This window comes from Cheilinus undulatus, linkage group 5 (assembly GCF_018320785.1).
Source record: "Cheilinus undulatus linkage group 5, ASM1832078v1, whole genome shotgun sequence".
NCBI lineage: Eukaryota > Metazoa > Chordata > Actinopteri > Labriformes > Labridae > Cheilinus > Cheilinus undulatus.
The window spans coordinates 17,728,951-17,756,522 of NC_054869.1; the positions used below are offsets into that span (position 1 = coordinate 17,728,951).

Consider the following 27,572-nt stretch of genomic DNA (forward strand, 5'->3'; position numbering starts at 1 on the left):
ATGTATGTGAGAGGTGGAGGAGGCAAGCTGCGAAGGAAGGGAGGAGGGAGTGTTGGATGTTGAGAGTGAAAAAAAAGAGAGTGGGAGGGAGTTTAGATGGGAGGCAACACTGTAAGAGAGGGAGGAGAGAGAGAAAGAGCGTGTTTATGGAGGAATGTGACAGAGTATGGGAGATGGGACAGACTGATTGCAACCTTACCAGGTGTTGAAAAGAGACAGAAGTGCTTCCCAGTCCCCGCCCGTGATCCACTCAGCTTTGGGACACAGCAGCAGCAGTGACTGTGACCATGCAGGCAGCCTATAATGGAGGTAAGTTATCCCCAGACACCCTTTATAGGAACATTATAGTTGTTTGACTGGGGGAGAAATGATGGTTCAGACTCTGCAGTCAGACTTCCTGTAGGAGTGAGCCTGGGTGGCACCAGCAGATTGTGTGATTTGTTAAGTGTTACTTTTTTTCTCAAAGTTAGCTTAGAAAGAAACAAAACGTCAGCTTGGTTCAATTTAGTGTCGCTCTGAATTATGCTTGTTGTTTGCTTTGTAAAACATTCTGACTGAACTAAAGTTTCTCCACATGGAAGCAGTCCAAGTGTTTTTCTACTTTGAATGTGCAAGCTTAATTTCAAAGCAAAAGCGCTGCTGTGATTGAGGAAGTGCCAAAATCTGCTTATGATTTTTAATTTTCTTTGCAGAAAACTGCCAGAAAGTTATTTATTTACTGGCCAAAGTGATGTTTTCAATCTAGGAGAGCAACAGAGAGCAGTGACTTGTCCAGGTATGAATACAAAAGCAGTTGTTAAAGTTTGAACCATGCATTACGTGTTCATTCATATATTTCCCACCCTATTATTCCTGCATCTCCTGTAATTTTGCAGCGTGATTGATAGCAATGCCAGAGATCCGCGTGGGAAATAATTTACGCTTTGCACCAACTCCCTATTTCAGCAGTGTCACACCTGTGTGCAGGATGTGTTGAGACCTGTTGGGATCTGGATTTGATGTCCATTGTGCATGTGACAATGTGTATGTGTAAATAAAGAGCACCTGCTTGTGCAGGTTCAGCTTTGCCTTGAACTGTAACTTATTGTGCAGAGAAAAATACAGGGTAGAGACGGGATCAGAAGGTGAGGGCGTTGAGGAAAAGTGGAGTAGCTGAGTTTTTTTTTTACTCAAAGTACAAGACTTTTTTTTATCATTAACACTTTAAAATCATTTTATATCATGCAGTTGTATGTATTATTGCACCGTTGCGTGTGAAAACCATTGGTGCTGTCATGACCTGCTAAAGAAGACGCGTCCTAAAATAACTGTCCCAGATACCCAAATGCAGTTCCCTTGCATGAGTGAAGGCTCTGTCAGAGACGAGCAGTGCATCCCTGAATGCCTCAGCGATACTGCAGTTTTCAACTTTACAGTAATGCCTCCTCAAAACACGTTTAAACTAGAATTATCTCACTGTGGTGCAAGAGCTGAGGTACAGCAAACAGCAGGTGAGTATCAGCCATGACTCTTTAAAGTTATGACATTGGAAAACCCTGCAGAGTTTTCCTTACAATGAACAATTCGGCACTACAAGGTCAGGAGGGGCTTCATTTTGGAGCTGAGCGCAGGTATCGCCTGAAGAAAAACATTTTCAGCTGCTTTCAGAATGATACAGACCCCTGAAAGTGAGCTCATTGTGTCTTCTCTTACTCCCACATTACACCATCCACACAGGCACACAGACACAGCAGATTAGGAGGATGGGAGGATGGTTATGCTCCAGAATGACAGCCTTATCACCGAGTCTTCAGCTTGCAGGGTCAATGGGCCCCGATGCCAGGAAAGGCCTCATTCTTCTCCACCTACCTATGCATGTCAACCCACTGTGATAGCATATCAAACAAAAATATAGAAGACAGACTTAAGGAATGATGCTGAGGGGATTATGAGTGGCTGTGTAAAGTGAAATCCAAAACTTGTGTCTCAACACACAAAATATTTTGAATAAGGTCGCTGTAAACCTGTAAAAAACACTGAGATCTGTGTGTGACTGAATTTTGGATTTAGACCATTAGAAAGTTGTTCTCTTCTATCCTGGTTAGGTTTTATTTGAGCAGAGCAAATATAAGAGCCCAGGATGTCATTGGTCCCTGTGGGGAATTACCCCACTAACACTACAACAATATAAAATCAGAGAGTAGTTCATCTCAGTACAGTCTGTTGTTAGCTAAAGTCATTGCTTTCACTGAAAGTTAACAGCCAGCTACATGCTATGTTGTTGTTCATTGTGAGGTAAATTTCACAAATCTATCAGCCACAGTGGCTTATGGGTCATTAAAGGAGCCACAATGGAGCCATTTGTGCCAGAAAACAGTAAATTCAACCCCCAACTTCTGTCTCTCTGCCCTGATAGGGGAAAGGCTAATTGCTGGAGTAGTGGTTGAGTTTTTACTTGAACCAGATGCAGCAGGAACCAACATTTTACCTGCTGAAGGCATGTTTTGATCCATGATTCACTTGTCTTAAGTCCGGGATGATTAAAAGAAGCAGGCTTTGGCTTTGTCTCTCTCAATGCAGCAACAGTTGAACCACTTCTGTCTGTTAGCATCACAATGCTAAAGGTAAGAATGTATCTGATGATAGACATGGTCTATTTCTGCAGCAACTTAACAATGAGAGAGAAACTTAACTTCACAGAACTCAGAAAATGAGATACAAGAATACCTGAAGAGTTAAATACAGGATGAGAAAATTAAACTGAGACTTTTTAGCTCTAAACTGTCATGACATAAATGTGACTGTTTCTCTGGTAGCTGGTAAAGAGAGCTGACTTGTCTAGTAGAGCAGACAGATGATTCCTCCACTCAGGTTGTAGCATTTTTTTTCAACTTGGGAGGATTGTATTTCTCAACAGGGGGCAGGGCTTGAGCTCATTCAACCGACACGCCCACACCAGCAGATTTTACTTCCTCATTATTCTACCCATGTTTGCCACTTTGCCAACTTTGAAGTATTTGTGTTTTTTTTTTCAACCTGTATTGCCACTCCTCTGCCACCAAATGCCCAATTTTGCCTTTTTTGCCCATTTTTCCATTGTTTTGCCTCTTTAAATCCAGTTTTTGCCAATTACGTTTGGCATTTATATCCCATCTTAGTTGCTTTTGACTCATTTTTGACACTTTTTGCCATGTTTTTTTAGTTGTCCTGACATTTGTGTACATCTCAGCCTTGCTATGAAGTCAAGCGTTACTTCCCAAATGATTTATTTTAGTGTCCTCATCCAAATTGTAAACTTTACCAATTAAAAGGTAATTTTGTTTTAAGAAGAATATATTTGGACTACAGCAGAAAAAATTAAAATGCATTTTTGTTGCTTTGATAAGAGTGGTTATATTTCAGGTTAAAGTAAAACATGTTTATTACAGATTAACTTTACAATGGAACATGATTTTTCTGACCATAGGCCCCCAGTTATGGGTGGTGTTGCTTCTGTTTCTTGACAATCAGTGTGCCTTCTAAGCTAAAAGCCTAATTACTGTAAAAATGATAATCAAACAAAGCTGTTATGACAATCCATCTAAATTGTATATTTATGAGGCTGTCATATCCCGCATAAATGACACCCCATGTCCAAAACAAGCTAATGGAAAAAGTAAATATTTGTGTGTAATGGATGGGCAGTAATTCAAAATGTCTAAAAATACTTCCACTTGTTACAATGCATTTCCTCTTTCTGTTTATAGAGTGGGATAAAAGCCTCAGACGTTAATATTTCATGACTATGAAGCTGCTGTATCTTACTGGAGACACATACAACTCTTCTTAAAACCACTTTTGGACTGATTCCAGTGTAAGTTTAAAGCCTTACAGAAAAGCACGGGGACATATTTTTGAGGCAATAATTAATCTTGTTTGGATGGCTGCAGCTCAATAACGACATATAAAAGGCAATATTGTGTATTTAATTTTAGGACTTGTCGATTCCCATCCTCATTGCAGCTCTAAAGGCTCCCATTAAAAATACATTTTCCTCTATACTCCAGCTGCCAAGGTTATGCTAATGCCTGTATTACACTAGTATTAGCCAGCCATTCGAACTCAGTTAGCAGCTTAGACAACCTCCTTATCTATTAAAAACCCACAGAGGGGGAGATTGTTGGGTTGACCTAATGGCTCATTTGGATGCACATAAAAGCATCTAAACGTAATCTAATTTCAACAGGGGGCTCTTCACTAAATGCCAGCCTTGAAGCTTAAGATGCTGGCTGCCAAGAAAAGAAACCGAGTTTGAATTAATGAGCGGTAAATGTTTAATTCACATTTTTTAGATTTCTGTGCATTTGAAACGCTTAAACTTTAAACAGAGAAGGCATTAAATCCTTTTTGAACAATGCAACAGTCATCGACATATAATGCAACGTTAGCTCCTCAGAATATAAATCTTTCTCTCTTACACAAACACTCTCCTCCCTGCCCTCCGTGCCTGGTATTCCATCTCTTCACTCCAGGGCTGTAATGAGTGTCTGGTATTCTGCTCTTCACCATTCAAGTCCCATTCATGCTCAATCTCCTTTACAATGCTCTAAAAGGATTACCCAATTAGCTGCTATTGGATGCCGTTGTGTGTGCAGAGCGTGTGTGCGTGCATGGTCAGTGGATAGATGTGTTAGCATTGCAAGTGAAAGATAGATGGCTGTCTGTCCCCCACACTTCATTCCCAGTTGATGTTCTGCTGGAGGCCACATTACTCATCCCGGCAACTCAGAGTCCCAGTGAGTGAGACACACCACCCGAGAGAGAGTGTGTGTGTGCATGAGTGAGCGTGGGTGTGTGTCCCACAGAGGATGACAGAGATGGAGACTGAGTATTACTAAGTATTACTCAATAATTCAACCTGTCAGCCTATCATTCTCTGGAAATATCCTCTCTGGCTGAGGAAGACCATGTCACATGTGGGTGAGCTTCTTCTTCTCTGCTCTTAATTTGTGGCTTGAATTTCCACCGTGTAATTGAAAAACCTGCAATATGTGAAGCTTTTATTTGTTTGTGTGAATCACAGATTGATTTCAGTTATCTAACATGTTACATCACACGTTGGGCAATATGTTGGGCGTACAGTTGGATGATCGCATTGTGTAATAACGATCGATTGAGATTAATGCCTACTCTAAAAGTGCACTCAGAAGTAACCAAGACTCCTGAAAACTCCCTGAAATGTTGTGTGAGTCAACACAAGCCGCCCATTTTTTCACCCAGGCCTTGCTCCTAATATTTCCTGTCCAGCCCCTTGTAAATTTTCAGTGTGACATTGGGTTGAGCCATCAGAGAACAAAGCACTCAGGATATTTCACTGTGAGCCAGAGAGTGATGGAGTTTATATCAGCGACCAGGGCTCAACCAACAGGATCTTTATGCTCAGGATTAAACTGCTTCAGTGATATTGAACAGGATGCAGCGCTGATGAAAAGAGGAGAACTGTCTTTAAAACACCAGACTCTGAAGCTCCATCTGCTGTCTCCATTTTATTTTCTGTTGAAGACTGGTAACATGCTTGCTGTTAACTTTGCAGATGCAAATGCATCAAGGCATCCCCAACGTTGGTTTGGTGGGTCAGCTGTGCACAGCCTTAAATTAACATGATGATGATGCAGGATTCAGTAAGCACATGACTGGTAGACAAGGTTCCTACACACTTTTAAAAATCTAATTCAAGACTTTTAATGTACCTTTTAAGATTGCTTTTAGGATCTGCTTAAAAGATGCTCCCTGGGTTAGCCAAGCAGCATGCTTTGACTTTCCAGAGAGTGCATGGCTAGAGACCCCCATATGAATAGATACATTTGGCAATCCATATTGAATACAATATAATAATTAATAAAGCAATTAATCCCATGAATCTAAAAAATGATGGTGCAATGAGCTTTATGCTATGAAGGAGGAGGCTGGGGTGGAGGAGGTTAAGCTTTGCCATAGCAGAACCAGCTTTACAGAGTTCATAAATTCAGTAACCAAACAATGGCAGTTGATGTTCAAGAGACGAGGTTGCACAACAACGACTTGAGTTACTTGATAAAAGAGTTACTTTGTAGTGAGTGTTAGTCATCAGGAAAGAGAGCGATGGAAGAAGTGGATACTGCATACCTATTAATTGATCATGTATGGTACCAGTTTCCAAAAATAGATATCTTGAGGGTTTATTTACTAATGTGTGATGCTCAGTTCAAGATTACGTTTAACCAATGTTTTATATACATTACCTTGATCATATTTGTCATGCAAACACCGGCCTGATGTGCAGAGATGGAGAAAAAAACACTTAAAGCAAGGCCCTACGTCAGTGATCATCAAGGCCCCAGAAAAGTTTTAAAATCAGAAAGTGTGCAGAGGCAAAATATGGTTTGGGATTTAGGGTATGTTATTTCAAAAAATCCCAATTCATTCTTGATTAAAGCAAGCTGTTTTCCATGTCAACTTTCCACTTTAGGCACTTTGAGAGCTCAATTTTTCCTGCCAGAGAACCACCACAATAGACTGATTTCCTGACAGTTTCCCACCAATCACAACATAGCATTTTAGCATTAAACCCAGTGATGACAACATGCCAGCCCCAGGAATATATATCCAAAATATTGCAATCACCCCCGAGTGGCAGCTGCAGTTTCTGCAGTTAGCACTGATCTCACTGCCAAAGGCAAAAAATAACTTACATTTTTGAAGGGGGGAAAAAATGAATCAAACAATTTAGTATTTGAGAAGTCTGGCCAATTCAATGTCCTCCAAGTTAAAACTGGCTCTTATGCAAATGTAGTAGTTAACCCATGCCCTAACATGCTGTGTGTGCTCTGCGTATAGGGAGGGGTGGGGCTGCATACAAACAAAATGTAAAAACGGCAAGTATTTGTGCAGCTCAACTTCGATCACAATACATACATCATTCAAAACATCTGCAGCCAGAGTCATCTGCCTTCGAGCTATCTAACTTCCACTTGAAATCGTCCAAAGTGACCAGCTCACCACCTTTAGGTCTTTCTGTAAATCATTCCAGACTGGGAGATGACATGTGGGAAAGGTGCCACAGGTCAGATTTGAACCCAGACCGCCCTCTTTGAGGTAAACAGCCTCTGGGCATAAGGCACAAACTAACCACAAGGCCACCAGCGCCCCTTACCTGCCACTATTGTGTTGTTCTTTTTACATGATGTCCTGCCTCCTGACATCACGCCCCTGCCACTGACAGAGACAGTCTCCCACTGCAAGGCGCATGTGTCAACAAGCATCTCTGGAAGACTTCACAGGCAGCCTGCCTGACATTTAAAGTTTTATTTTTAAAGTTATTCAGTCAGAGACCCTCTTGTCCTATATTCAACCATTTATTGCAAAATGGATTTTACATGGCAGTGAAGTCTCTGCTCAAATGATGCACCCTGGGTTAACCAATCAGTATGCTTTCCTTTCCAGAGAGCAGAGAGTTAGAACACTCCCGTAAGGATACATTTATCAAAATGCATGTCAAATAAAATGAAATTTAGTTGGGCAGAAATCCACTTCTTACCAGCATATAGGTGAATAAATATGAGGATGTAGAAAAGCTTTAGGCTAGAAAGGAGGAGTCTGGGGTGGTGGAGGCAAGGCTTTGCCTGCAGCAGTGTGTTGTGATTGGCATTGATGAAGTAGGGTTCAGTGAGAAGGAAGTCATATTTAAATGGATGAGATGTGAATGGATCCTGCAACAGGCACACAACTAGACTATGCATGATTGTCATGATCTCCATGAATCAAACTGCTTCAGTATTTTGCCTGTTCACCAGTATGTTCTTCTCTGCTCTTTTGCTTTTTAGTTAATCAGTTGAACTTTAAGTAGCGTTGATATGAAGGCAAAAATAGAGCATACAGCTTTAGTTCAGGCAGGCCATGAAATCAAGCACTGCCATATAATTGAGATCAGCTGATATGGCAAACGGCCAGCTGATTCACTTTAAAGCATGCGATTGGTCAACTGCACTCATGCTGCCTTTTAAAAACTGCTGCCTCTCATTGCTGCTCCCTCTGCTAGCCACTTATTTCACCCTCCTCCACCCCAGCTCCTCCTTTATTCTGCATCTGGCTAAATCAATGTCTGCTTTGGATTTATTGTTGCTTCTCTCCCTGACTCTACCTTCACTAGCAGCCACAGGAAGAGCAGGAATGTGTGCTGTTCCTGCTTGATGCTTTCTACATAGGCTTGAGAAAGGGCAGAACAGCCAAAAAGCCAAATTAAATAATGGCAATAAAGGCAAATTATTAACTGCTAAGTGAAACAAAAAAAAAATTAGCCGCAAACGTGTTTTTCGACTAAGTGGCCTCCTGTCTGATGGGGATTGTCTCACCCAGTGAGGTGCAGGTGCGAACGAGCAGCTGAGGAAGATTTCTAAAAGTTTTCATTAATGCAAGTGTGAAAACAGCTCCTTGTTTTTTTCAGTGGCATATAGAATAATGATCTAGCTAATGTAATGTATAAAGGAAATCTGAATTCTGACCCCTTTACAAATTTCCATCTTTTTAATATTTAGAGAAATGTCCTTTAGAGACTCTAAAACCAACTATGATGGTACTAAAAAGTTGTGCCTGTGTATTCCTAGTCTTGTGCTGCTCCACATGCTGATGAGCCGACATGGATGTGGTGGAAATGATAACATCAAAATTGTAAGCTTTTTGGAAAGGCTGCTCTTCAGTGTTTGACTCCTGCCGGATGTCTTTGATGTCAGACAGGCCTGCCGGCATTTGACCGCCCCACATCGGAAACAAACTGTGCTTTCATCTCTATTAGATCACAATGATATCCTAACCTTGACAAAAAAGACTAGATATCAGCTAAGACGGATTTCATGCCTCGAGCCAGTTCTAAATCCACAAGATGCTTCGCTGACATTCGTCAAAAGAGCTGAATGCCTGTGAAACATGAAAACCATGTTTTATATCTTAAATAAATAAAAAGAAATGAGAAAGGACCTTATCTAAATGAATGCGAGGAATGTCAGAAGGTGTTATTCACTGGTCTGACATGTCATTTTTACTTGTGGGTAATGCCATGGTGATGTCATGAAGGTTAATTTAGCTTTTAAACTTTTGAGAAAACCTTGGAGTTAAAAAGACATAAGCAGTTCCAAGGCATGAAAATTTAAAGAAAATGTGCCACTGTTCCATCATAGAAAAAGCATTACTTTCAGTATTGTTGCAGTAAAAAGGCATCATTGAGTCATGTCAACATAAGAAGTGCTGTTAAAAGACAGGACTAAGAGTGTATGTACTCATGAGAAGTCTGCAGTTGAGTACATTTGTCATGTGTTATCTTCAGTCAAGTTGTGTTAATTAGTGAGAAAAAGATACTTCTACTTAACACTACAAACAGCTCAAATCCTTCTTCTCATAAGGAGGACTTAGAAGAGATCTCTTCTCCTGCTCTATAACACAAAAAAGGTGACATCAAAGTTGTGAAAATCAAATCACACCAAGTCTATCTATCTCAGCTGGTGTGTTTACCTGTGCTGATGTTGAAAATCCAGCTTGGATTTTGGCTGCTTAGTAGGTGTCAGCATCATGTGGTTATCTTGAGCATCACTCAGGCTCTGGGGGTCTTAACTAAGGTTGTGTTAGCATGCTGCCTTTGCAGATGTTTGATGCAGAGTTCACAGCAGTAGGGAGTCGTTTCTGACCCGGAAACAGTTTAAACTGTCACATTCTTGTCTTTTTGTGCAACAAATCCAAACTAGTGTTCATATCTCCATGGGTCTAAGGATTGTCCTTATTTGAACCGCTTTGCCGTTTCCTTCTCCCTCCTCCAACAACTCAAATTCATGTGTCAGTGATCATGATTAATTAAGATCCATAATTAGTGCATTAATTTTTAAGCATGCTTAATAGTCCCATTCAGCACACTTTGTTTAAGCCACCGCAAGGCCTCCCTGCAGCCACAGTGATGTTAAATAAGTCCACCACTTCTCCTTAAAGTCTCTGTAAGGGGATAGAAAAATCTTTATTTTAGGTTTGTTGTATGACAGGCCACTGTGTTATGAACCACCAGGCCAAATTTCAGTCATGAGAAACATCTCTTAGTTTATAAAATTAAGCTTCTAAATCATGAAAAATTAGGCAGTAAAATCTGCTCTAGGATGGTGTGGGTGTGTCGGTTGAATGTGCTGAAGCCATGCCCGCTCACGAGAAATACAAAATACATTGGCTACCTTACAAAACTTTTGCATAGCAATGCTAACAGACTGGAGGGATTTAACTGTTAATGCATTGAGAGAGACAAAGCCACAGCTTGCTTCTTTTAATCATCCTGGACTTAAGACAAGTAAAATGTGGATTAAAACACACCTTCAGCAGGTAAGATGTTGGTTGCCGCTGCATCTGGTTCAAGTAAAAACTCAACCACCCCTCCAGCAATTAGCCTTCCCCCTACCAGGGCAGAGAGACAAAAGTTGGGGGTTGAATTTACTGTTTTCTGGCACAAATCCCTCCATTATACCTCTTCAGTGACCTGTAGACCACTGTGGCTGATACATTTGTGAAATTTACTGACAATGAACAACATAGCTTGTAGCTGGCTGTTAACTTTCAGTGAAAGCAGTGACTTTAGCTAACAACTACTCAGTGATTTCACATCATTGTAGCATTTCAGGAGCGGGGTAAATCCCCATGTTGAGCAGTGACGTCATGGGCTCAGATTATTGCCCTGCTTGAATCAAACCAAGCCAGGAAAGAGCTGAACAACTTTCTTATGGTCTAAATTTAAAATTCCTTCACACACAGATCTCAGTGTTTTTACATGTTTACAGCACCCTTATCACAACATACCTAGTGTGTTCAGACAAAAATTTTGGATTTCACTTTACACGTACTTTACTGTCCCCCTTTACTTAAAAAACACAGACAGCTCAGTGGAGAAGTCAAATGCCATCTGCACTTTGTGTTATCAAGATTGACCCTTTTAGTGTTCTGTTATGTACTTTTCAATCCATAACAAGTTCCTTTTCTGTGGTTAATTTCATGTCATAATCTTAAATCTACGAGTTTCTTAGTTTCTTTCAAGATAAAAAAAAAAAGGTCTGTATGCAAACAGGAAGCCTTGAAGACTGTACAAAAATCTAAAAGGAAACCAAAAAAAACATGTAAAATGCAAAATAATGGAATTTGAAAATGCAACAAAAAGGAAAAGATTATTTGCAATTAACTACAGGAATTCTGAGATTAATCACTATCAAAAATTTTAATCGTTTGACAGCCCTGTTCAGGATAATTCATTGTTCTGCCTTGATTTGGGGTCTCATAAATCCAACCGTCTGATTTATTGGCAGTTAGTCAAAAGTTCCTATAAAGAGTTCATATGAGGTCATGACACTAGGTCTCTATGAACTAAAAGAGCAATATGGTTCAAAAGGGAAAATTTCAGTAGGGTAAACTGCCACTGCAGCAGGGTAGGTGTCAGCTGAAAGTGGTTATAACAGACAGCAAAGACTCACAGTGGGCGATCCATTTGATGGCTAAAGGAAAATACAACTTAACTGTAAACAAAACAGGATAAGCAAAGAGACAACAATGGGCACTAAAGTCAGCACAATCAGAAAGTTCCTCACATGAGCTCAAATAAAGAAAAACTTAGAGGAACAGTGGAGTGAACCTAAGTAGAACCAATGAAAACTTAGGCTACTAATGGAAAGTGCTTTGGCAGGTTGCGGTTTCAAATTGTGAGATGCTGTGTCTGAATTTGTGTAAAGACAACACACACAAACAAAGAACAATAAGCTCTCTGAGTGTGACCTAAAAAAACAGACACACTGAACTAGATGGATTACACGTGCATCTGTTAGAAATTACCATACAGACAGTGAGAATTAAAGCAATGCCATCTGGCACAGTGGCAGAGTGGAGGTACAGTGAGAACAGACCACACTTTCATGGTCATTGTGAGACAGGTATAAATCCTGAACCTTTATAGTGCAGCCGCCTTCCACAGGCTGTGCAAATGGATTGGCTATGCTCTCAGAGAGTGTGTATCAGTGTGTTTTGGAGGGGGTGTCTTGTCAGCTGGTCCTGTGCGGGCTGGGGCTTTGTGTCAGACAGGTCAGCTGGGGCTCCAAAGCTAGGGCAACACCCCCCCTGCCTGCACACGGGTGCACACACTTCTTTTGTGCAGACAGAGAAAATCATGCAGCCAATCAGATATGAGATTAGATGTGTGCATGCATCCACACACACAAACACACACCCCTGTAATCCCACCTCACCAAAGGTCTTAAATCACACCATCCACTCAAAAGCTGCAAGGTCAGAACATTTGTGCTGCTTATTAAAATTTGCAACAAAAGGATTTTCAGATGACTTTAATATTTGCATCAAATGGAAGTGGAATAGAGCCATTCTGTGCAGAAAGTGAGAGGGAAAATAAAAGTGCAGGGCTCCAGGGGTTGAATGGGGCGAATCGAGGAACAATTGTCAGCAGCTGAAAGGATGAGTTAGCGTTGCTGCTGGGAAAGATAATGGCAGATATACAGAGATACTGTAAATTATTTCTTAAGTGAGTAAAACGAGTGTGAGAACTTCTAAAGTTTAAAACAGTGTGATGAAATATGATGTAAACCTGTCTGCACATGTTGCAACCTCACAGTTTAGTAGTCTCACTGCTTCCCACGGTTTCTCTTCAGCTCCGTTTTAACAAACTGGATTCTTGAGTGTTCATATCAATGAATCAGTAGCATTCGATCTTTAGATATGCTATAAAGCTGTCTGTTTTCTTCACATTAACACAAAGAATACCTCTCCTCGTGACAAAAAGGGGCTGTAAGATTTATTCTTGTTTTGTCTGCAGCACAGCTAAGGGGCCCTATCTTTCCTGTTGTTGTTGTTTGTTCATTTGGAACACAGCACCTTGTATATTTTCCTGTCGTGATGTGTGATTGTATTTCATCCACAAGGTGTTTTGTCAACAGTGTGTACTCTGTGGGATGCTGAACGCTCCACTGCCTCGGAGAGACTCTACAACGCTGCTGTGTGTGAAGTTTTTTGTGTGATGTGTAAAGGTGTGTATGTCTGAACAAACAGCATAAAAGCAGGATGGTGGTAAATCACTATAAAACTGAGGCTCTCCAGCCCTCTCATTGTGAAGACTAGTCATTTATTTAACACTCAAATATGGTCCTGGGCTGTTTGGGGAGAATACATCAAGAGTCCACACAAAGAGCGGCACACTTCAACAGACAAAGAGCCAAAAGAAAGAGGGCAAGCGCCTTTTTTTTCCTCTTTCACATGTAGAGTTGTTTGCTCAGGGTGGGTGCAGGGCATCGAGGGAGACGGGTGCACAGGGGAGGGAAGAAGGGGGGGTGGAATAGTTATTACACAGTGAATCGATGCAAAAACAGAGGGCGTCTATGGGCGATGGAGGGGGGCTATGCGAAGGGGGTGTAACAGATCTTTTGTGAAAGCTGGGAGTTAATCACTTGAGCGGCACACGCCACTTCTATGGGAGCACATGTTGTACACCGGCTCCCCCGGGAAAGGCGGGACGTCCTGAAACACACACACACACACACACACACACACATGGACTTGCATTTACATGTCAGTTATAATGCAAAGCTGGGCCCAGGCCGATGAGAGAGAAGACCCACCCCCTCCAATGAACAGTTAGCAGACCCTCCTGGCCAGGGTGATAGTGAGAGGTTTGCATTCAAGGCGTACACACATGTCTGCATGTTCACTTTCTCCAGGACAGGAAATTTTATTCTTCAGGGGCCGTGTCAGAGATGGAGGCGTAGTTTGACCTGGCAGTAAGTAAAATCTATTGTTTCATCATTTCAGCAGTAAATGCTTATTTCTTACAGTGAGAGTGAAGGCTGTAGTTTTCTGCAGACATCCAGGAGCAGTGGAATAGAGGGAGTCCTAGTCATGTCAGAGTCTGTTTACATCAGGGACTTCTGCACTTCATGCTATTAGAGGCAAACATTTACATCATATACACTATAATCTTGTTTTGAATTTCATTCTGAATGAAAAAGAAAATCAAACCTGAAGTTGTAATGGATGACCTCCTTCTTGCTGTGTGAATCTTTCATGATTAGAAACCTTTTTGCAATCAGGATTATCTTTCCTTCCCTGTATTCAAATAGCTGTCAGTGTTGTATTCTGAAATAACCACTCAACTTCCTTCTGTTTGAAAGCTACCTTCTTTCAGTATTATTCTTCACATCATGAAACAGTTAACTTGGCACAAATAGTAAGAAAATTTAGATTATTCTTTGTTGTTACAATGCATCTTGGTATAAATCTTATACTATTGGAGAGCCTGTTTATTTCCTTTTTAAATGGTGCCACATTTGTAAGGAATATGTATTTGTAAGGATGAGAAGCAGAGCTGAGTATGTGGGTTGCACCCATGAAACATTTGTCAGTTCTTCTCTGCCAATGACAAACAGCTCATTCTGCTGTTGTTACTGACTCTTTCTTTGAGTATCTGGTACCTCCAGGTGCTGACAATCAGGTGCCTGAGTGGCATGTTATGTCAGTAATGATCAGCAATGAGTCCAGATTCTGCCTAAGGAAGTTGGGTCAAAGTGTGGAGAAGATGCAGTGAACATTATGCTGATTGCTGCACCGATAGAGTAACATCTTTTGGTGGAGGCAGCGTGATAGTGTGGGGCGGCATCTCCCTCACTGGAAAAATGAGGCTTGGCATCACTGGGGGCAATCTCAGTGCAGAGAGATAGTGAGATGAGATTCTGCAACCAGCATCAATCCCATATCTTCACAGTCTGGGGCCGAACTCTATCCTCCAAGATGACAACGCTCAACCCCACAGAGTGGGGTTTATTAGAGACTTCCTCCAGTATTTGGGAGTGGAGAGGATGGAATGGCCTGCCAGCAGTCCTGACCTCAACCGCACTGAACACTTGTGGTATCAGCTTGGGTGTGCTGTCCATGCCAGAGTAACCAACACAACCATGTTGGCTGACTTGCCACAAATGCTGGTTGTAGAATGGGATGCCATGCCACAGCAGTGTGTGACCAGGCTGGTGACCAGCATGAGGAGGAGGTGCCAGGCTGTTGTGGGTGTGTATGGTTCTTCCACATGCAAAGCTCCTGTTTATTGAATAAAAATTAATAAACTGTTAAATGTCTTCAATCATCAAATCTACCAAACAAGAGTCTGTGGCAGAATCAGCTGTTTGTCATTGGCAGAGAACATTTGGCAATTTTTTCATGTGCACAACCCACATACTCAGCTCTGCTACTCATCCTACAAATGCATGCTCCTTACAAATGTGGCCCCATTTAAAAGGGAAATAAATAGGCTTTCCAACTGTACGATATTTATTGTCAAGAAGCTTTTTTACAAGAAATAATCTACCAAACACAAATTTCCTTACTTTTGTGAAAGGTTGATTTTGCAGACATCTCATACCATTTATCAGTGTTTTTGTTATCTGGGATAAAAGTGACAGCCTTGATGAGTCTGATTCCCACCCGCGTTTCAGGAAGACATCACTGAGACATTCATGCATTTGTCACCATTTTCATGAATGGCCAATAATTATGGATTAGGCTGAAGCTCAAGGCTGTGTGTACTAATATATGGCTTAGCATGGGCCATTAGCCCCATGCTCTGTTAGTGTGGCTGTTATAAAGTGCTTAAAAGCTGAGGACCAGGTGGTCAGGGAAACCCACAGGGCTGATCTGTTGGTACGGGGGTTTTCACTAATAAGTCACTGCTGAGAGGACTTCTCCCCTGTGGGTTAGAGATCATGGATAGCAACATCTGGGCTCTGGTTGTCTCTGATAGGAAGTTAGAGACAAAGAATACAGAGCACCACCATTATCTCTGAAATAAATGTACATGTTAATAGCTAAATGAATTATATCTGAAAAGCTCCCCTCAAATTTAATGCTACATATGCATTTACCTGGGATACACACATGATCTTTTGGACACGCTGCACTTGGAGGGATGTCAGATTGAGTGGGCTGCAAATGAAAGAGTGCTTGAACAGTTGGGGGTTTGATCAAGGGCAGTGTTGCCAGATAGAGCTGATAGTTTCCAGCCCAAAAACTCTCAAATAAATGACAGAATTTTGTATTTTAGATGTATTGTAATTCATATTAAAAATCCACCCAAATCACGAAAAACCAGTCCAAATTATGTCCAACCATCCAAAACTCATTTAAATCCGTCCACTCCAACTGAAAACAGCCCAACTACACAGAAAACTGCCCAGTCTGGCAACACTGGTCAAGGTCACTCTAGCAGTGCCTGAGAAGTAAACTGGCACCTCTCCAGCAGCCAGTCACAATTTCCACACTCTTGTCAGTACTGGGATTTGAACTTACAACACCAAACGAATCTCAGCAGACTGAGCTACTGCTGCCCTGTTTATAGTAAATCTGTGTGGTCTGTCACTGGGTTCAAAATGACTGTATAGTGTTATTCAGATGGCAGCAGCAGCCATTGTGGAGTAGGCAGTAAGAAGCCTAATTACCAGTTTGTTTAGAGGAAGAGCTCTCAAAGGTTTATTTGTCAAATTCAACGGCTGAGCCATAAATCTACACACACAAAGCCAGGCAGCGAGCCAAGATGGACTTCTTTTACACTTTGTTTGTTTTGCAAATGTGAACACACCTGCTTTCACATTGCATGTCTGGACCGAACAGGAAACATTTCATTCAAACACCACTACAAACTGATATGCATCAGAGGAAACTGTGACCTAGTTTTGGCCTCTCATAAAGAAATGTCTACGTAAAGATAATCAGACATGTTCTCCCTGTTTAATGTGTTTTTTCCCTTCTTGAATTACAGATGAAGCCACTGACAGAACCTCACCAGGGTCATGAGTTGTGTCCGCCCTTCACTCCTGTGTAACTTGCCCACCTGGAGTTCAGTCCAACCCGACCCTCACCTATGCCTGCAGGACCATGGGTAGTGTCAGCAGCCTCATCAACGGCAACAGCCTCAACAGCAAACACTGCAAGGCGTCTGACTACAGGCTAAAAAAGGAAACAAACCCTCACAGAAAGAGTGGAGGTTGCAGCCTGGACAGTTTACTGAGGTGTGGCTTTACTCAGGGCTCCTCCTCCAACGGTCATCCCTCCAAAGGCTTGTCACATTCCCGCTCAGGAAGAAGTGAAGATTTCTTTTATATTAAGGTGAGGTCCAGTCAGGCATTTCAAAGATATATAATGAAGTTAAACTTTTTTAACTATCTGTTTTGTTCCATATAAGGTGAGCCAAAAACCCCAGTCAGTGTACAACAGAAGAGCATCAATGGAAGATTACACAGGTGGACAGAACCAAGACGGCGAATCAGATGGGAGACAGCAACCAAAACTGCTGCTCAAGTCAGGGAATGTGACTCAAAGGGTGAGGGAAATGCCTGTCATCTAAATTTTCAGGCTTTCAAAAAAAGACAAAAGGAGACATTAAATGTTTAAAAATGAAAATAAAAAAAGTAAAATAGCTCATGGGAATTATATATCCTAGCTTCTCGCCCAAAGTTTAGAGCATTATTATCAGCTTGTAGCATTAGTATATAACTAAAACCTGGGGGGTTTGACTGACTGTGAAAAGGCAATCGACTGAGAAGGGTCTTGCTGCAGACAGCAGATCTCAGAAGTCCCCTAGGCCTCTAATGTGAGACGCTACTGCTGTCAGAACAGAAGGGAAGTAATTTGGCAGTATAAAGTTTCAGAATTTTCTTTTAATTCAACTTGATTCATAAGTGAAGTCTGGCAGTTACATTCATGAAATAACCACACTGAACACAGTACATACTAAACTATCTCCTACTGAAAGCTAACTGGTTGAAGTTAGCTTAATATTACAATTACAAGTTAACAAGAGTTTGAGAGTAAGTCAGATTAAGGGTTTTATGTACAACATTTACACAATTGTTGGGCAAACTTAATTGTTTTATAGCAATGGTAAACTAAGCTAAGTGGCTGTTTAAAGTAGATTAATCTTTATATGTGATGTTGGGCTAACTTTATTATATTTTAGCGATAGTAAGCCAACTGGCTAACTGGCTGAAGTTAGCTTAATATTATAATGTTAACAAGAGTTTGAAAGTAAGTTAGAATATGAGTTTTTTGTACAACATTTAGACTAAGGTTGGGCAAACTTAATTGTGTTATAGCTATGGTAAGCTAAGCTAAGTGGCTGTTTAAAGTATCTTAATATTCAGACATGCTGTTGGGCTAGCTTAATTATATTTTTGCTATAGTAAGCTAAGCTAAGTGGCTATTTAAAGTAGCTTAACATTTAAACTAAATTACATTTTAGCAATGGAAACCTAAGCTTACTGGCTGTTTAACGTAGCTTAATCTTTAGATGCGATGTTGGGCTAACATATTTGTATTTTCGCTATGATAAGCTAAGCTAACTGGCTGTTTAAGGTAGCTTATCTTTAGCTTGTTAACATAAGTTCGGTATTCATCTTACTCTTTAATTCTTTGCTAGATTATAACAGGCACATTGCTAAAAATGTAAAATTCCTGTGAGAATATTATATAACTGGGAAATATTCAGGGGTTGGGTTATTTTGATATTTAATAAGTATCTTATTGAAGTCCTCTTTCAAACTTTCACAAAATTGGGTAGAGTATGTCTATTATTTGAACATTCTTACATCCATCAAAAAGTGATATACTGCTTTAATGGTATTAACTTTGAATACCTATCAGCTATGCTGAAGATAAAACATGAACAGCAGGTATAGGTTTAATTGGTGTCTGCAATTTCTCATAACCTGCCCCAGTTTATTAATCACCCCCTCCTAGATTAATGACCTAAGAATGCCTTGATCTTCTCAGGAAAGTCAATTCTGTGCCAAGAATACGTAGGCAAACTGAGTCTCCCTCAATAGGTCTTTATTCCTCTGGGGCCAGAGGGTGAGAAAGGAGAGGAATAGGAAGCAGATTTAAAAGAGACAGAGCAAAGAATGAGAAAGAGAGGAGAGAGAGGGATAGAGGGCCAAAGAGAGTTTGAGGGATAGAAAGAGAGAGAAAAAAGAAGAATGACTTTCTAGTCATGAAGTCAGTAAGAAGGAATGCTGAGCTCACAAGCTTTACCTCTTAGACTTCAGCAGTAGCTCATATTATTAATATCACAGAGAAGAGCTATTCATCTTCCCTCAGACAGCGCATGGGGGAGAGAGGTGGGATGTGGAGGGGAGGGGAGGTGGACAGGAAGTAGGGGAGTTAAGGTGCCGCTTGTGACATTCTTGGACAGCACAGATGAGGCATGCGGAGTATAAGTTCATCTTGGAAATGAGTTTTCTCTCCTATGACAGTCTGGTGAATTTTACTTGCTAGCACGGCTTGTGTGGCTGTTAATGCCAGCAGCTTGTAGTGAAGCAATTCTGCACGCTTCACTGCCTCTATTTCTAATATGAAAAGACATGAGTGGGAAAAAATCTCTCGCTTTCATTTCAGCATGTGACAATATTTATCTCTGTGACAGACAGTCATTATGATTTTCGAGTTTCAGAATGTGACCCGTCCGTGACTTTTTGTGCTCCCTGTAACAGTAGCAAAGGACATGCTTTTCGTAGAGCTGTCAGCAAAGAGTAGCTGCTGAATATAAACATGAAAACAGAGACAAGCACCCCTCACTGTGTGTCATTTCGCTCCCCTAGACCTCTGCTGAGAAGTCATTGGTCCATTCCACTGCCTTCAAGCCTGTGATTCCCAGGAGTACAACCTCCACAGAGACAGGCCAACACAGCCTGGACCGCATCCTTTGCCCGCTGGAGAAATCCAGGTGTCCAGATATACGGCAAAAGCAGGACACCTTCTCAGGTCTTTGTCTGTCTTAAGGAGATTATTTTCAGGTTGATTGAGAAATTACAGCAAATTAAAATGTCATCTCTTTTCCTTTCAGGGACTCTCTCAGACTCTGGACGTAACTCCATGTCAAGCCTGCCCACCCACAGCACCAGCGGCAGCCTAAGTGTTTCCACAGGCCCTGTCAGTCAAAGTGACAGCAGCCCCGCTCCTGCAAACAGCCTCAGCAAGGGTGTGCAGCCCAATTTCCCTCCATGGGTCAACGGGAATAACGTTAACCTTGACTGTAGCTACAGGGCTGGTTCAAGCAGTGGGGGGTTAGCATCTAAGGCTAATGGGGAGCCTGCAGCCCCGCTTTGTGCAGATGAGACAAGAGCTCTCTCTCAAACTGCAGGTGGGATTCGCTCACCTATTACCACCGATGAGTCACTGATTGAACGTTTGGAACAAAGGCTGCTGGAGAGAGAGAGTGAACTGCAGGAACTGCAGGTACAAAGCAGAAACATAAGGTGTAAACAGCATGGGTTGTTAATTGAAGCTCTGTACTTATTTGCAGTTATGTTGTATAACTGTTACCAACATGCCTTCTTTCACATTAAAATAGGTGAGCTTTGAGGAGAAGGAGGCAGAAACCTGTCAGCTGTTTGAGGAAAGACAAAAATACTGTGTAGAGGAGATGGAGGGGCTGAAGCAGAGGTGCTCCATGAAGCTACGGCAGGTGTCCCAAATGGCTGCAAAAACCCAGCAAACTCTCCACCTACAAGTCAGCCAGCTCCAGGTCAGCCCAACTCCTCTTTCCCTCTCTTTCCCTCCTCACATACAGTGACTATAAAAATAATTCCCTTCCTTGGATGTTTGACCCTTTTATTGATTTTATAAGTCAGTCATGGTCCATATAAAACAGATTTCTACAAAGTATTATCAACTGAATTAAATATGTTAGATAAAAACAGTGATTGCATAAATACCCCCCCCCCCCCCGGAAGCGGCTGACCTAATTTAACAGTGGACCAGCCATTGATGCTAGTAGTCTTACAATTAGTGAAATGGGGATTGCCTGTGTGCAGTGATTGTAGTATGAAGACACCTGTGTCTGGAAGGTCCAGTCACTAGTTAATCAGTATTCCTAGCAACCTTTACACCACAAAGGTAAAAGAACATCCCAAGCAACTCATAGAATAGGTTACTGCAGGCACTAAACATCCCCAGAATTCAGTTAAATCTATCATCAAGAAATAAAAGGAATATGGCATATGTAAATCTGCCTACATCAGGCCATCCTTGCAAACTTGACTGTGCAAGAAGGAGACTGGTGAGAGAGGCCACCAAGACACTTATGACTACTCTGAAGGAGTTACAAGCTTCAGAAGCTGAGATGGGAGAGTGGCAAAGAGAAAGTCAGTGTTGAAGAAAACTCATATCAAATCTCTAACTAGAGTTTACCAAAAGGTAAGTGGGAGGATCCATGGTCAAGTGGAATAAAGTTCTTTGGTCTAATGAGACCAAAATAGTACTTTTTGGCCCTCAGACCATACGCTATGTTTGGCGCGCACCTAACTCTGCACGTGACCTCAAACCTCCCCCACTGTGAAGCACGGTGGTGGCAGCATTATGCTGTGGGGATGCTTCTCACTAGCGAGCTTTGGAAGGCTTGTAAATATAGAGGGTAAAATTAGTATGGAAAAATATTGGAAAATCCTGGAGGACAATCTTCTACAAGAGAACTACAGCTCTGGAAAATATTTATTTTCCAGCAAGACAATGAACCTAGGCACACAGAGAAAGCTGTGAGAAATCTGTTTTCACTTTGACATTTACTTTTTAAAAATATTTTATTTGTCAAAAAAGCCAAATCATATCGCCCATGATTGATTTATAAAATCAATTAAAGGGCAAAACATCCAAGAAGTGAATACTTTCTATAGGCACTGTAAAAATCTATTGAGTTACAAACAAGAGTTTCATTAGCATAAATCAACCTTACTCTCTTTGTTGAATAAATACAATGAGAAATAAACTCTTGTTCAGGCTGAGAGGGAGAGGCTACAGGAAGATGTCTCAAAGCTAACCCGAGAGAAGGATCTGGTCGAGCTCCGGCTGAGGTCTTACGAGACACAGAGTACACAACTCGCTCCAACACTGGAGGAAACTCAATGGGAGGTGAGTCATGAGTCATAAGTGTGATAACAGTTGGGTTCGAGACCTTTTGGTGGATCACACAATCTGGTGTAACCTTGAAGGCTGCTGCTGAGGTGTGAGAACAAACTGTCCATCTGTTACAAGAGGAAAAATCTAACTCTTTTGCATCAGGTTTAATGAGAGACAGATATTAATTTCTTGTCAGAGATTCTAACGTCTTAATCTTTTTAGAATAAATTAACAATGATGCTTTTTACCATCAGGAGCATAACGTGCTTTTTCTTGAATGGAGACTTTGGTTGGCAATCCCTAAAATTCTTTTCACACACGAGGGATTATTATCCTTGTCATTCAAAGAGATAAACTAACTGTGCAGTTCTCCTCTGCAGCTAAACTGACATGGAATATAGCAGACTAGAAAGACGGCATGTTTTCATCTCTTATTGGTAGAAATACAGATAAGGACAAAATTATTATCCAGACATCTTAGTTTTATGCTTACATTATTTTACTTACTACACAAGGATAGAATTATTTCAAAAAAGCCAAAAACTCCCAGGGTCAAAATTATTAGCCCTCTTCAGAACTGACCTTTCTGTTGAGCCATAGCTCAAACCACTATTGTGTTCTTTAACTCTGTAATGCTCAAAGCTCGTAAAATCAAGTTAACCCTTTAAAGCCAAGAGCAGGTGGAAAAGTGGACTCAGCTAGCCCTTTTGATATAAAAGCAGAAACAAGACTTTTTAAATCACAGTAAAACTTTAAGCTTATTAGCAACATACTGAATGTGCTCTCTGAAAGACAAGTTTTCAAGTAAAAGCTAGAAGTATTGAAAAGAAGATGCCAGCTCAATTTCTCATCTTCTTTTGTAACAATCTCCTAATGTTCTTTTTGCTGTTCTTGAACATGTAAACGTGAGCATTTGCAGCAAGTTTCTGCTGACAAAGCTGATCTTGGACTAAATCAAATACATCAGCAAGGCACTATTTTGGATTTTTTGCTGATATCCAGTATGCCAATATTTACAAAATAATTTCAGCTTATGTCAATACAGATATTTAAATGTAGTTCAGACCTAAACGTCAGTCCTTAAAACACAAGTTTGAAGATGAACAAATTACCAGATTTGAGTTCATTACACAAACTTTAAAGTGTAATCAATGATGATGAAAATTTAATATCTGCCGATACTGGTCATTCATTTTTTTTTCTCTTATATCTAATACCAATGCCGATATCATACCCATAATATCATGCATCCCTAAAATGCACGCTGAAGATTTCTAAAAGCTTGTGCAGGTGTAGGTGCAAAGCAGAATATCATCAGCAGAAAATTAAAGGAATTCAGTATAACTTAAAGCTCCTGGTTGGAGTTTTTATCTGGCTATGAAACAGGCTAAATATGATACGGGCAGTTCTGCACCAGTGGTTCCCAACCTGTGGTCTGGGGGGGCCAAAGATCTCAAGGAGGGTGCAGGACTCTGTCTGCTCTGTGGTTGTCATAATAAGATGTACATATACATTTCTTAAAACCATGATTAGAGACATTAACACACAACCAAGTTAGGGCCAACCTAAAAATCTATTTATTTTTTAGCAAAACAATCAACATATGGTTGTAGGGGGTTAAACATTTGAGATTATAAAGTCATATATTTAAAAGGAGAAAATTTCAGAGTTTAATATGTTGGACATTTACAAGAAAAATCTTAAATTTTGACATAAGAAGCTCAGAATTTTAGATTTTTTTTGAGTCCTAATTTTCAAAAAGTGTAAATTTAAAACTTACGAGATGTCAAACTGAGAACAGTAGCTGGATTTTCAACTTTTGGACTTTAAAATATCGAAATTCTTAGTTTTGGTTCATGGGCAAATATGATTTTTAAAGTTAAAAAAACTTAAATAAATTTCAAGCAAATAAACAACTTTTTGAACTGGAGAATTCCAGTTTTCTCTTGAAAATTAAAATACTTTTTTTTTTAGAGTGGCCCTAATACACCATGGTAGTAATGGATAGTTTATGCACAGAGCTTTTGTCAGAAAGAAGTGTATGAGGGCCTATTATGTTGAGATTTTGTCAACAAAATAAATCAAATTGATGTTTTTATTTTTCCAAGTGGGTCCTGTTTGGCTTAGCTTTTCTTAGATACGAGTAGGGGGGACCCCAAGGAAAAAAGGTTGGGAACCACTGCCTATGAAAGCAAACAGACCACTTAGAGGAAAACTGACCATTTCTGATTGATTTTGTATGTCATCTCTGCATCACATGTGCCATCCCTTATTTAGATAATGCTATTAAAAAACAATGCATGCAGAAATGTATTGAATTACAAATTAGGGTAAATTTTTTTGTCAGAAAACACTTGCACATTTGTGGGACAAGATCAACAAAGACGTAAACAATCCTGTTTCATTCAGGAATCGCTAAAGTTGTCACAAACCGGAAAGTTCCTCACGGTCACATTAACAGACATAACAAATACTCAAAGTTTGACTTTTCTGGGACTGTTTTCACAAACAGATTCAACAAGTGCAGTCTCATTTTATGAGTGTTTTCAGGGCAAAAATACACATGTATGGAGATGAAGAGATTCATATTAAAATGACTTCATGTACTGAATACAGGTGTGCCAGAAGACAGGAGAGATCTCATTGTTAAAGCAGCAGCTGAGAGACTGCCAGGCGGACGTCAGCCACAAACTGAATGAGATCGTCAGCTTGCGGGCATTACTGAGGGAAAATGCAGCCAAGATGGAGACGCTAGAAAAACAAAACAAAGAGCATGAGGACAAACTTCACTCTCGCACCATAGAGGCTGAGGTGAGTGCTTTTGGTTCAATAGCAATTTAAGCAAGGACATGTTAATAAAAAGCCCACGCAGCGCTTGTAAGACGAAAGCCCCTGCAGTTAGGAAAGATACCGGCTGTTATGGGCTCCACTCGATTCTGACCTTCAGACTGTTTTCACTGTCCTTGTATAAGCAGGAATAAATCACCACAGTCCTCATGAAAGAAATTATCACACACTTAAAATAATTGGACTTGTTATATCAGTCAAAACAGCCTTTAAAGTGCTACCTGTCTGTGAATTTTCAATATAGGTGTGTCAGAACGAACTCCAACGCAAGAAGAATGAGGCCGATCTGCTGAGAGAGAAAGTAGGCAAACTGGAGATGGACATTCAGGTGATGAAACAGGATCTGGCCCTGGCTAAAGAACAAAGACTGCAGCACAGTCTGCAGCAAGAGGCCCGTGCCCAGACTCAGGCCTTGGATAGACTTGCAGAAGACTCAGACTCCCCCGCCGCGCAGGGCCAGGAGGAGGAGAACGAGAGCAAACACAGCTCTACAGAATCACTCCAGAAGGAGGTGGAGAGACTGAAGCAGCAGCTCAGCGAGGAGAGGGATGCGCAGCAGAGGCAGGCCAACAGCTTTGAGCAGGAGAGGCTGACGTGGAACAAGGAGAAGGACAGGGTCATAAAGTACCAGAAGCAGCTCCAGATCAACTACCTGCAGATGCACAAGAAGAACCGCGACCTGGAGAGGATCCTGAAGGAGCTGACGGCTGAACTGGAGAGCCGGACGGAGCTAGGGATGGACTTCAACTACAGCTCAGGGTTACAAACATATGATGATGTTATTGCCACAGAGATTTGAGATCACATCGTTCAGTGAAAGCTAAATGGGCACTTGACTGTGATTCACCACTGATATTTATGAATTAATTACACCTGCAGATCATTCACTGAATATTGGTGTTTACCATGGTTATTTATTAGAATGTGGATCATCTAGAAACACTTTTAGTTCTTGTATAAAAGTAAATATTAAATTATTACATTTTTAAATATTTTTTTTACCATCCTTTTACTCACCATTAAAATCATGCACGTTTTCTTTGTTTTTTAATACCATTTATGAGTCGAGACAGGCCAGACAAAGGTGAATTATCCATTTTTATGATTAATGCCTGATGCTGACATATGATGTGCATGATGGTGGCTCAGCATCTGCCCCCTCCAGCATGGAAAATGGCAGTGATGTATCATCTAATGCAGATTACTTTAACCTTAATGAACTTTGCCTGCTTTGCTCCTTTACAGTCTGTTATTTAAGGTGATCATGCATGGAAAAGTACCTTTAAGCATTTCAGTCGTTTCATTAACATCACATTAGTCTCATATTTGTATATTTGCAGTATTTGTAGTATCCACACTGATGTCAAAGATGGATTTTGCACTTCAAAATACATGTTCATAAAATCTTTTACTGTCACGCATTAATTAACAGTGAATTTTTTAAGTCCATATGCAACCAGACGGTTCTGAAATCATATTTTCTCTACCATCTGCATGCTTTATTCTTGTTTTTCTTTTAATTTTGTTTAGAGGACGTTTCAGTGATTCATCTTCAAAGGTAAAAGCCTAAAAGTAAGTTCTTCAGGTGCCAAATGTGCAACTTCTATCACCCATACAATTACCATCTCACTTTTTAAAATTATATATAAAACTATTTTATTTTATGAAAACAAACCTTTAAATTAAGATATTTTTGTGTACGTGAACTCAGGACTCTGTTTAAGCAAATCGCACATTTAAACTATGCAGAACTCAAAGAGTTTAGAAATCAGTGTCATTAAAGTTCCTAGTAAGGTTTCAATACTTCACCATTTCTGAAACCCTGTGTTTTAAATCTACACAGTCTCTGGTATTTTAATGTACAGGAGATTTTCTTTGGGTCGCCAGATGAGTTTTCAGACTTTCTTTGCTACAGTATTTAATGCTTGGCTAAAAAGAAACACATTTTTCCAGACCAGACAGCCCAAGGGGTCAAGCATGCAAAGCAAGCCTATGTGACAGAGGGGAAGCTGCTTCTCCCATGCTTGTAAAGCAGAAAGCACCAGGTCAGGACCGGATTTAGACTGGAATTAATTTTTTTCAAGCTAGCACCAGCTATCAGCTCAACCAACCAGCCGAGGATGGCAGAAGGCAGACTTGATGGGCAGTAATATATGGAATACAAAGCTGTTGGTTTGTGTCTTGTAAAAAGTGGATCACCAGAAAAAAGGGGGAAACACTGTTTTAATGAATGATAGTATTGAAAAGTTCCAAAGATTCAAAAAATAATACCTTTTTTTTTTTTTACGAGGCAGGTGCTTATGAGTGGAATGACTTCATTAAATGATTGCAAGTCAGCTCCTACATGCTAAGTTGCACATATACAGTACATTTCACAATGCTACATGTCATTTGGCAGATGCTTTTGTCTTATTGAAAGTATAAGTACAACTCAAGCAAAGATCTACACAGGAGTGATCAACATTAGTAAGTGCCACGAAGGGCTTCAAGTCCAATCGGACACAGGTGTGGCCATGTAGTGCTAGAGGCAATGCTCATGGTGTCTCTGCAGATTGAATGGAGTTGGGTAATTTATTCCACCATCAAAGTTAGGAAGAAGAGTTTCCTGGCTTAGGGCCCTAATGTGATTAAAGTATCGGTCGACTTTTGCTTGGTGAGCATAGTGAGCTAGAGGGAGTGTAGACCTAGATGAGGGATTCCAGGTAAACAGAAACAGTTTACTGCTTTGTAAACAATGATTAGAGTTTTGAGTTTGATACGAGCTGAAGTCAGTGTAGAAAGGTAAA

General features: G+C 40.6%; 1 protein-coding gene across 1 annotated transcript; it reads left to right on the top strand.

Moving 5' to 3' along the window:
• The first annotated feature begins 204 nt into the window (after positions 1-204).
• Positions 205-26,125, top strand: lzts1 (leucine zipper, putative tumor suppressor 1). Its single transcript, XM_041788201.1, has 9 exons — positions 205-309; positions 16,811-17,157; positions 17,234-17,371; positions 19,644-19,806; positions 19,889-20,280; positions 20,396-20,569; positions 21,820-21,951; positions 24,556-24,750; positions 25,031-26,125. The coding sequence occupies exons 2-9, from the start codon at positions 16,927-16,929 to the stop codon at positions 25,583-25,585; spliced, it is 1,980 nt and encodes a 659-aa protein (XP_041644135.1). The 5' UTR covers positions 205-309; positions 16,811-16,926; the 3' UTR covers positions 25,586-26,125.
• Positions 26,126-27,572: the final 1,447 nt, after the last annotated feature.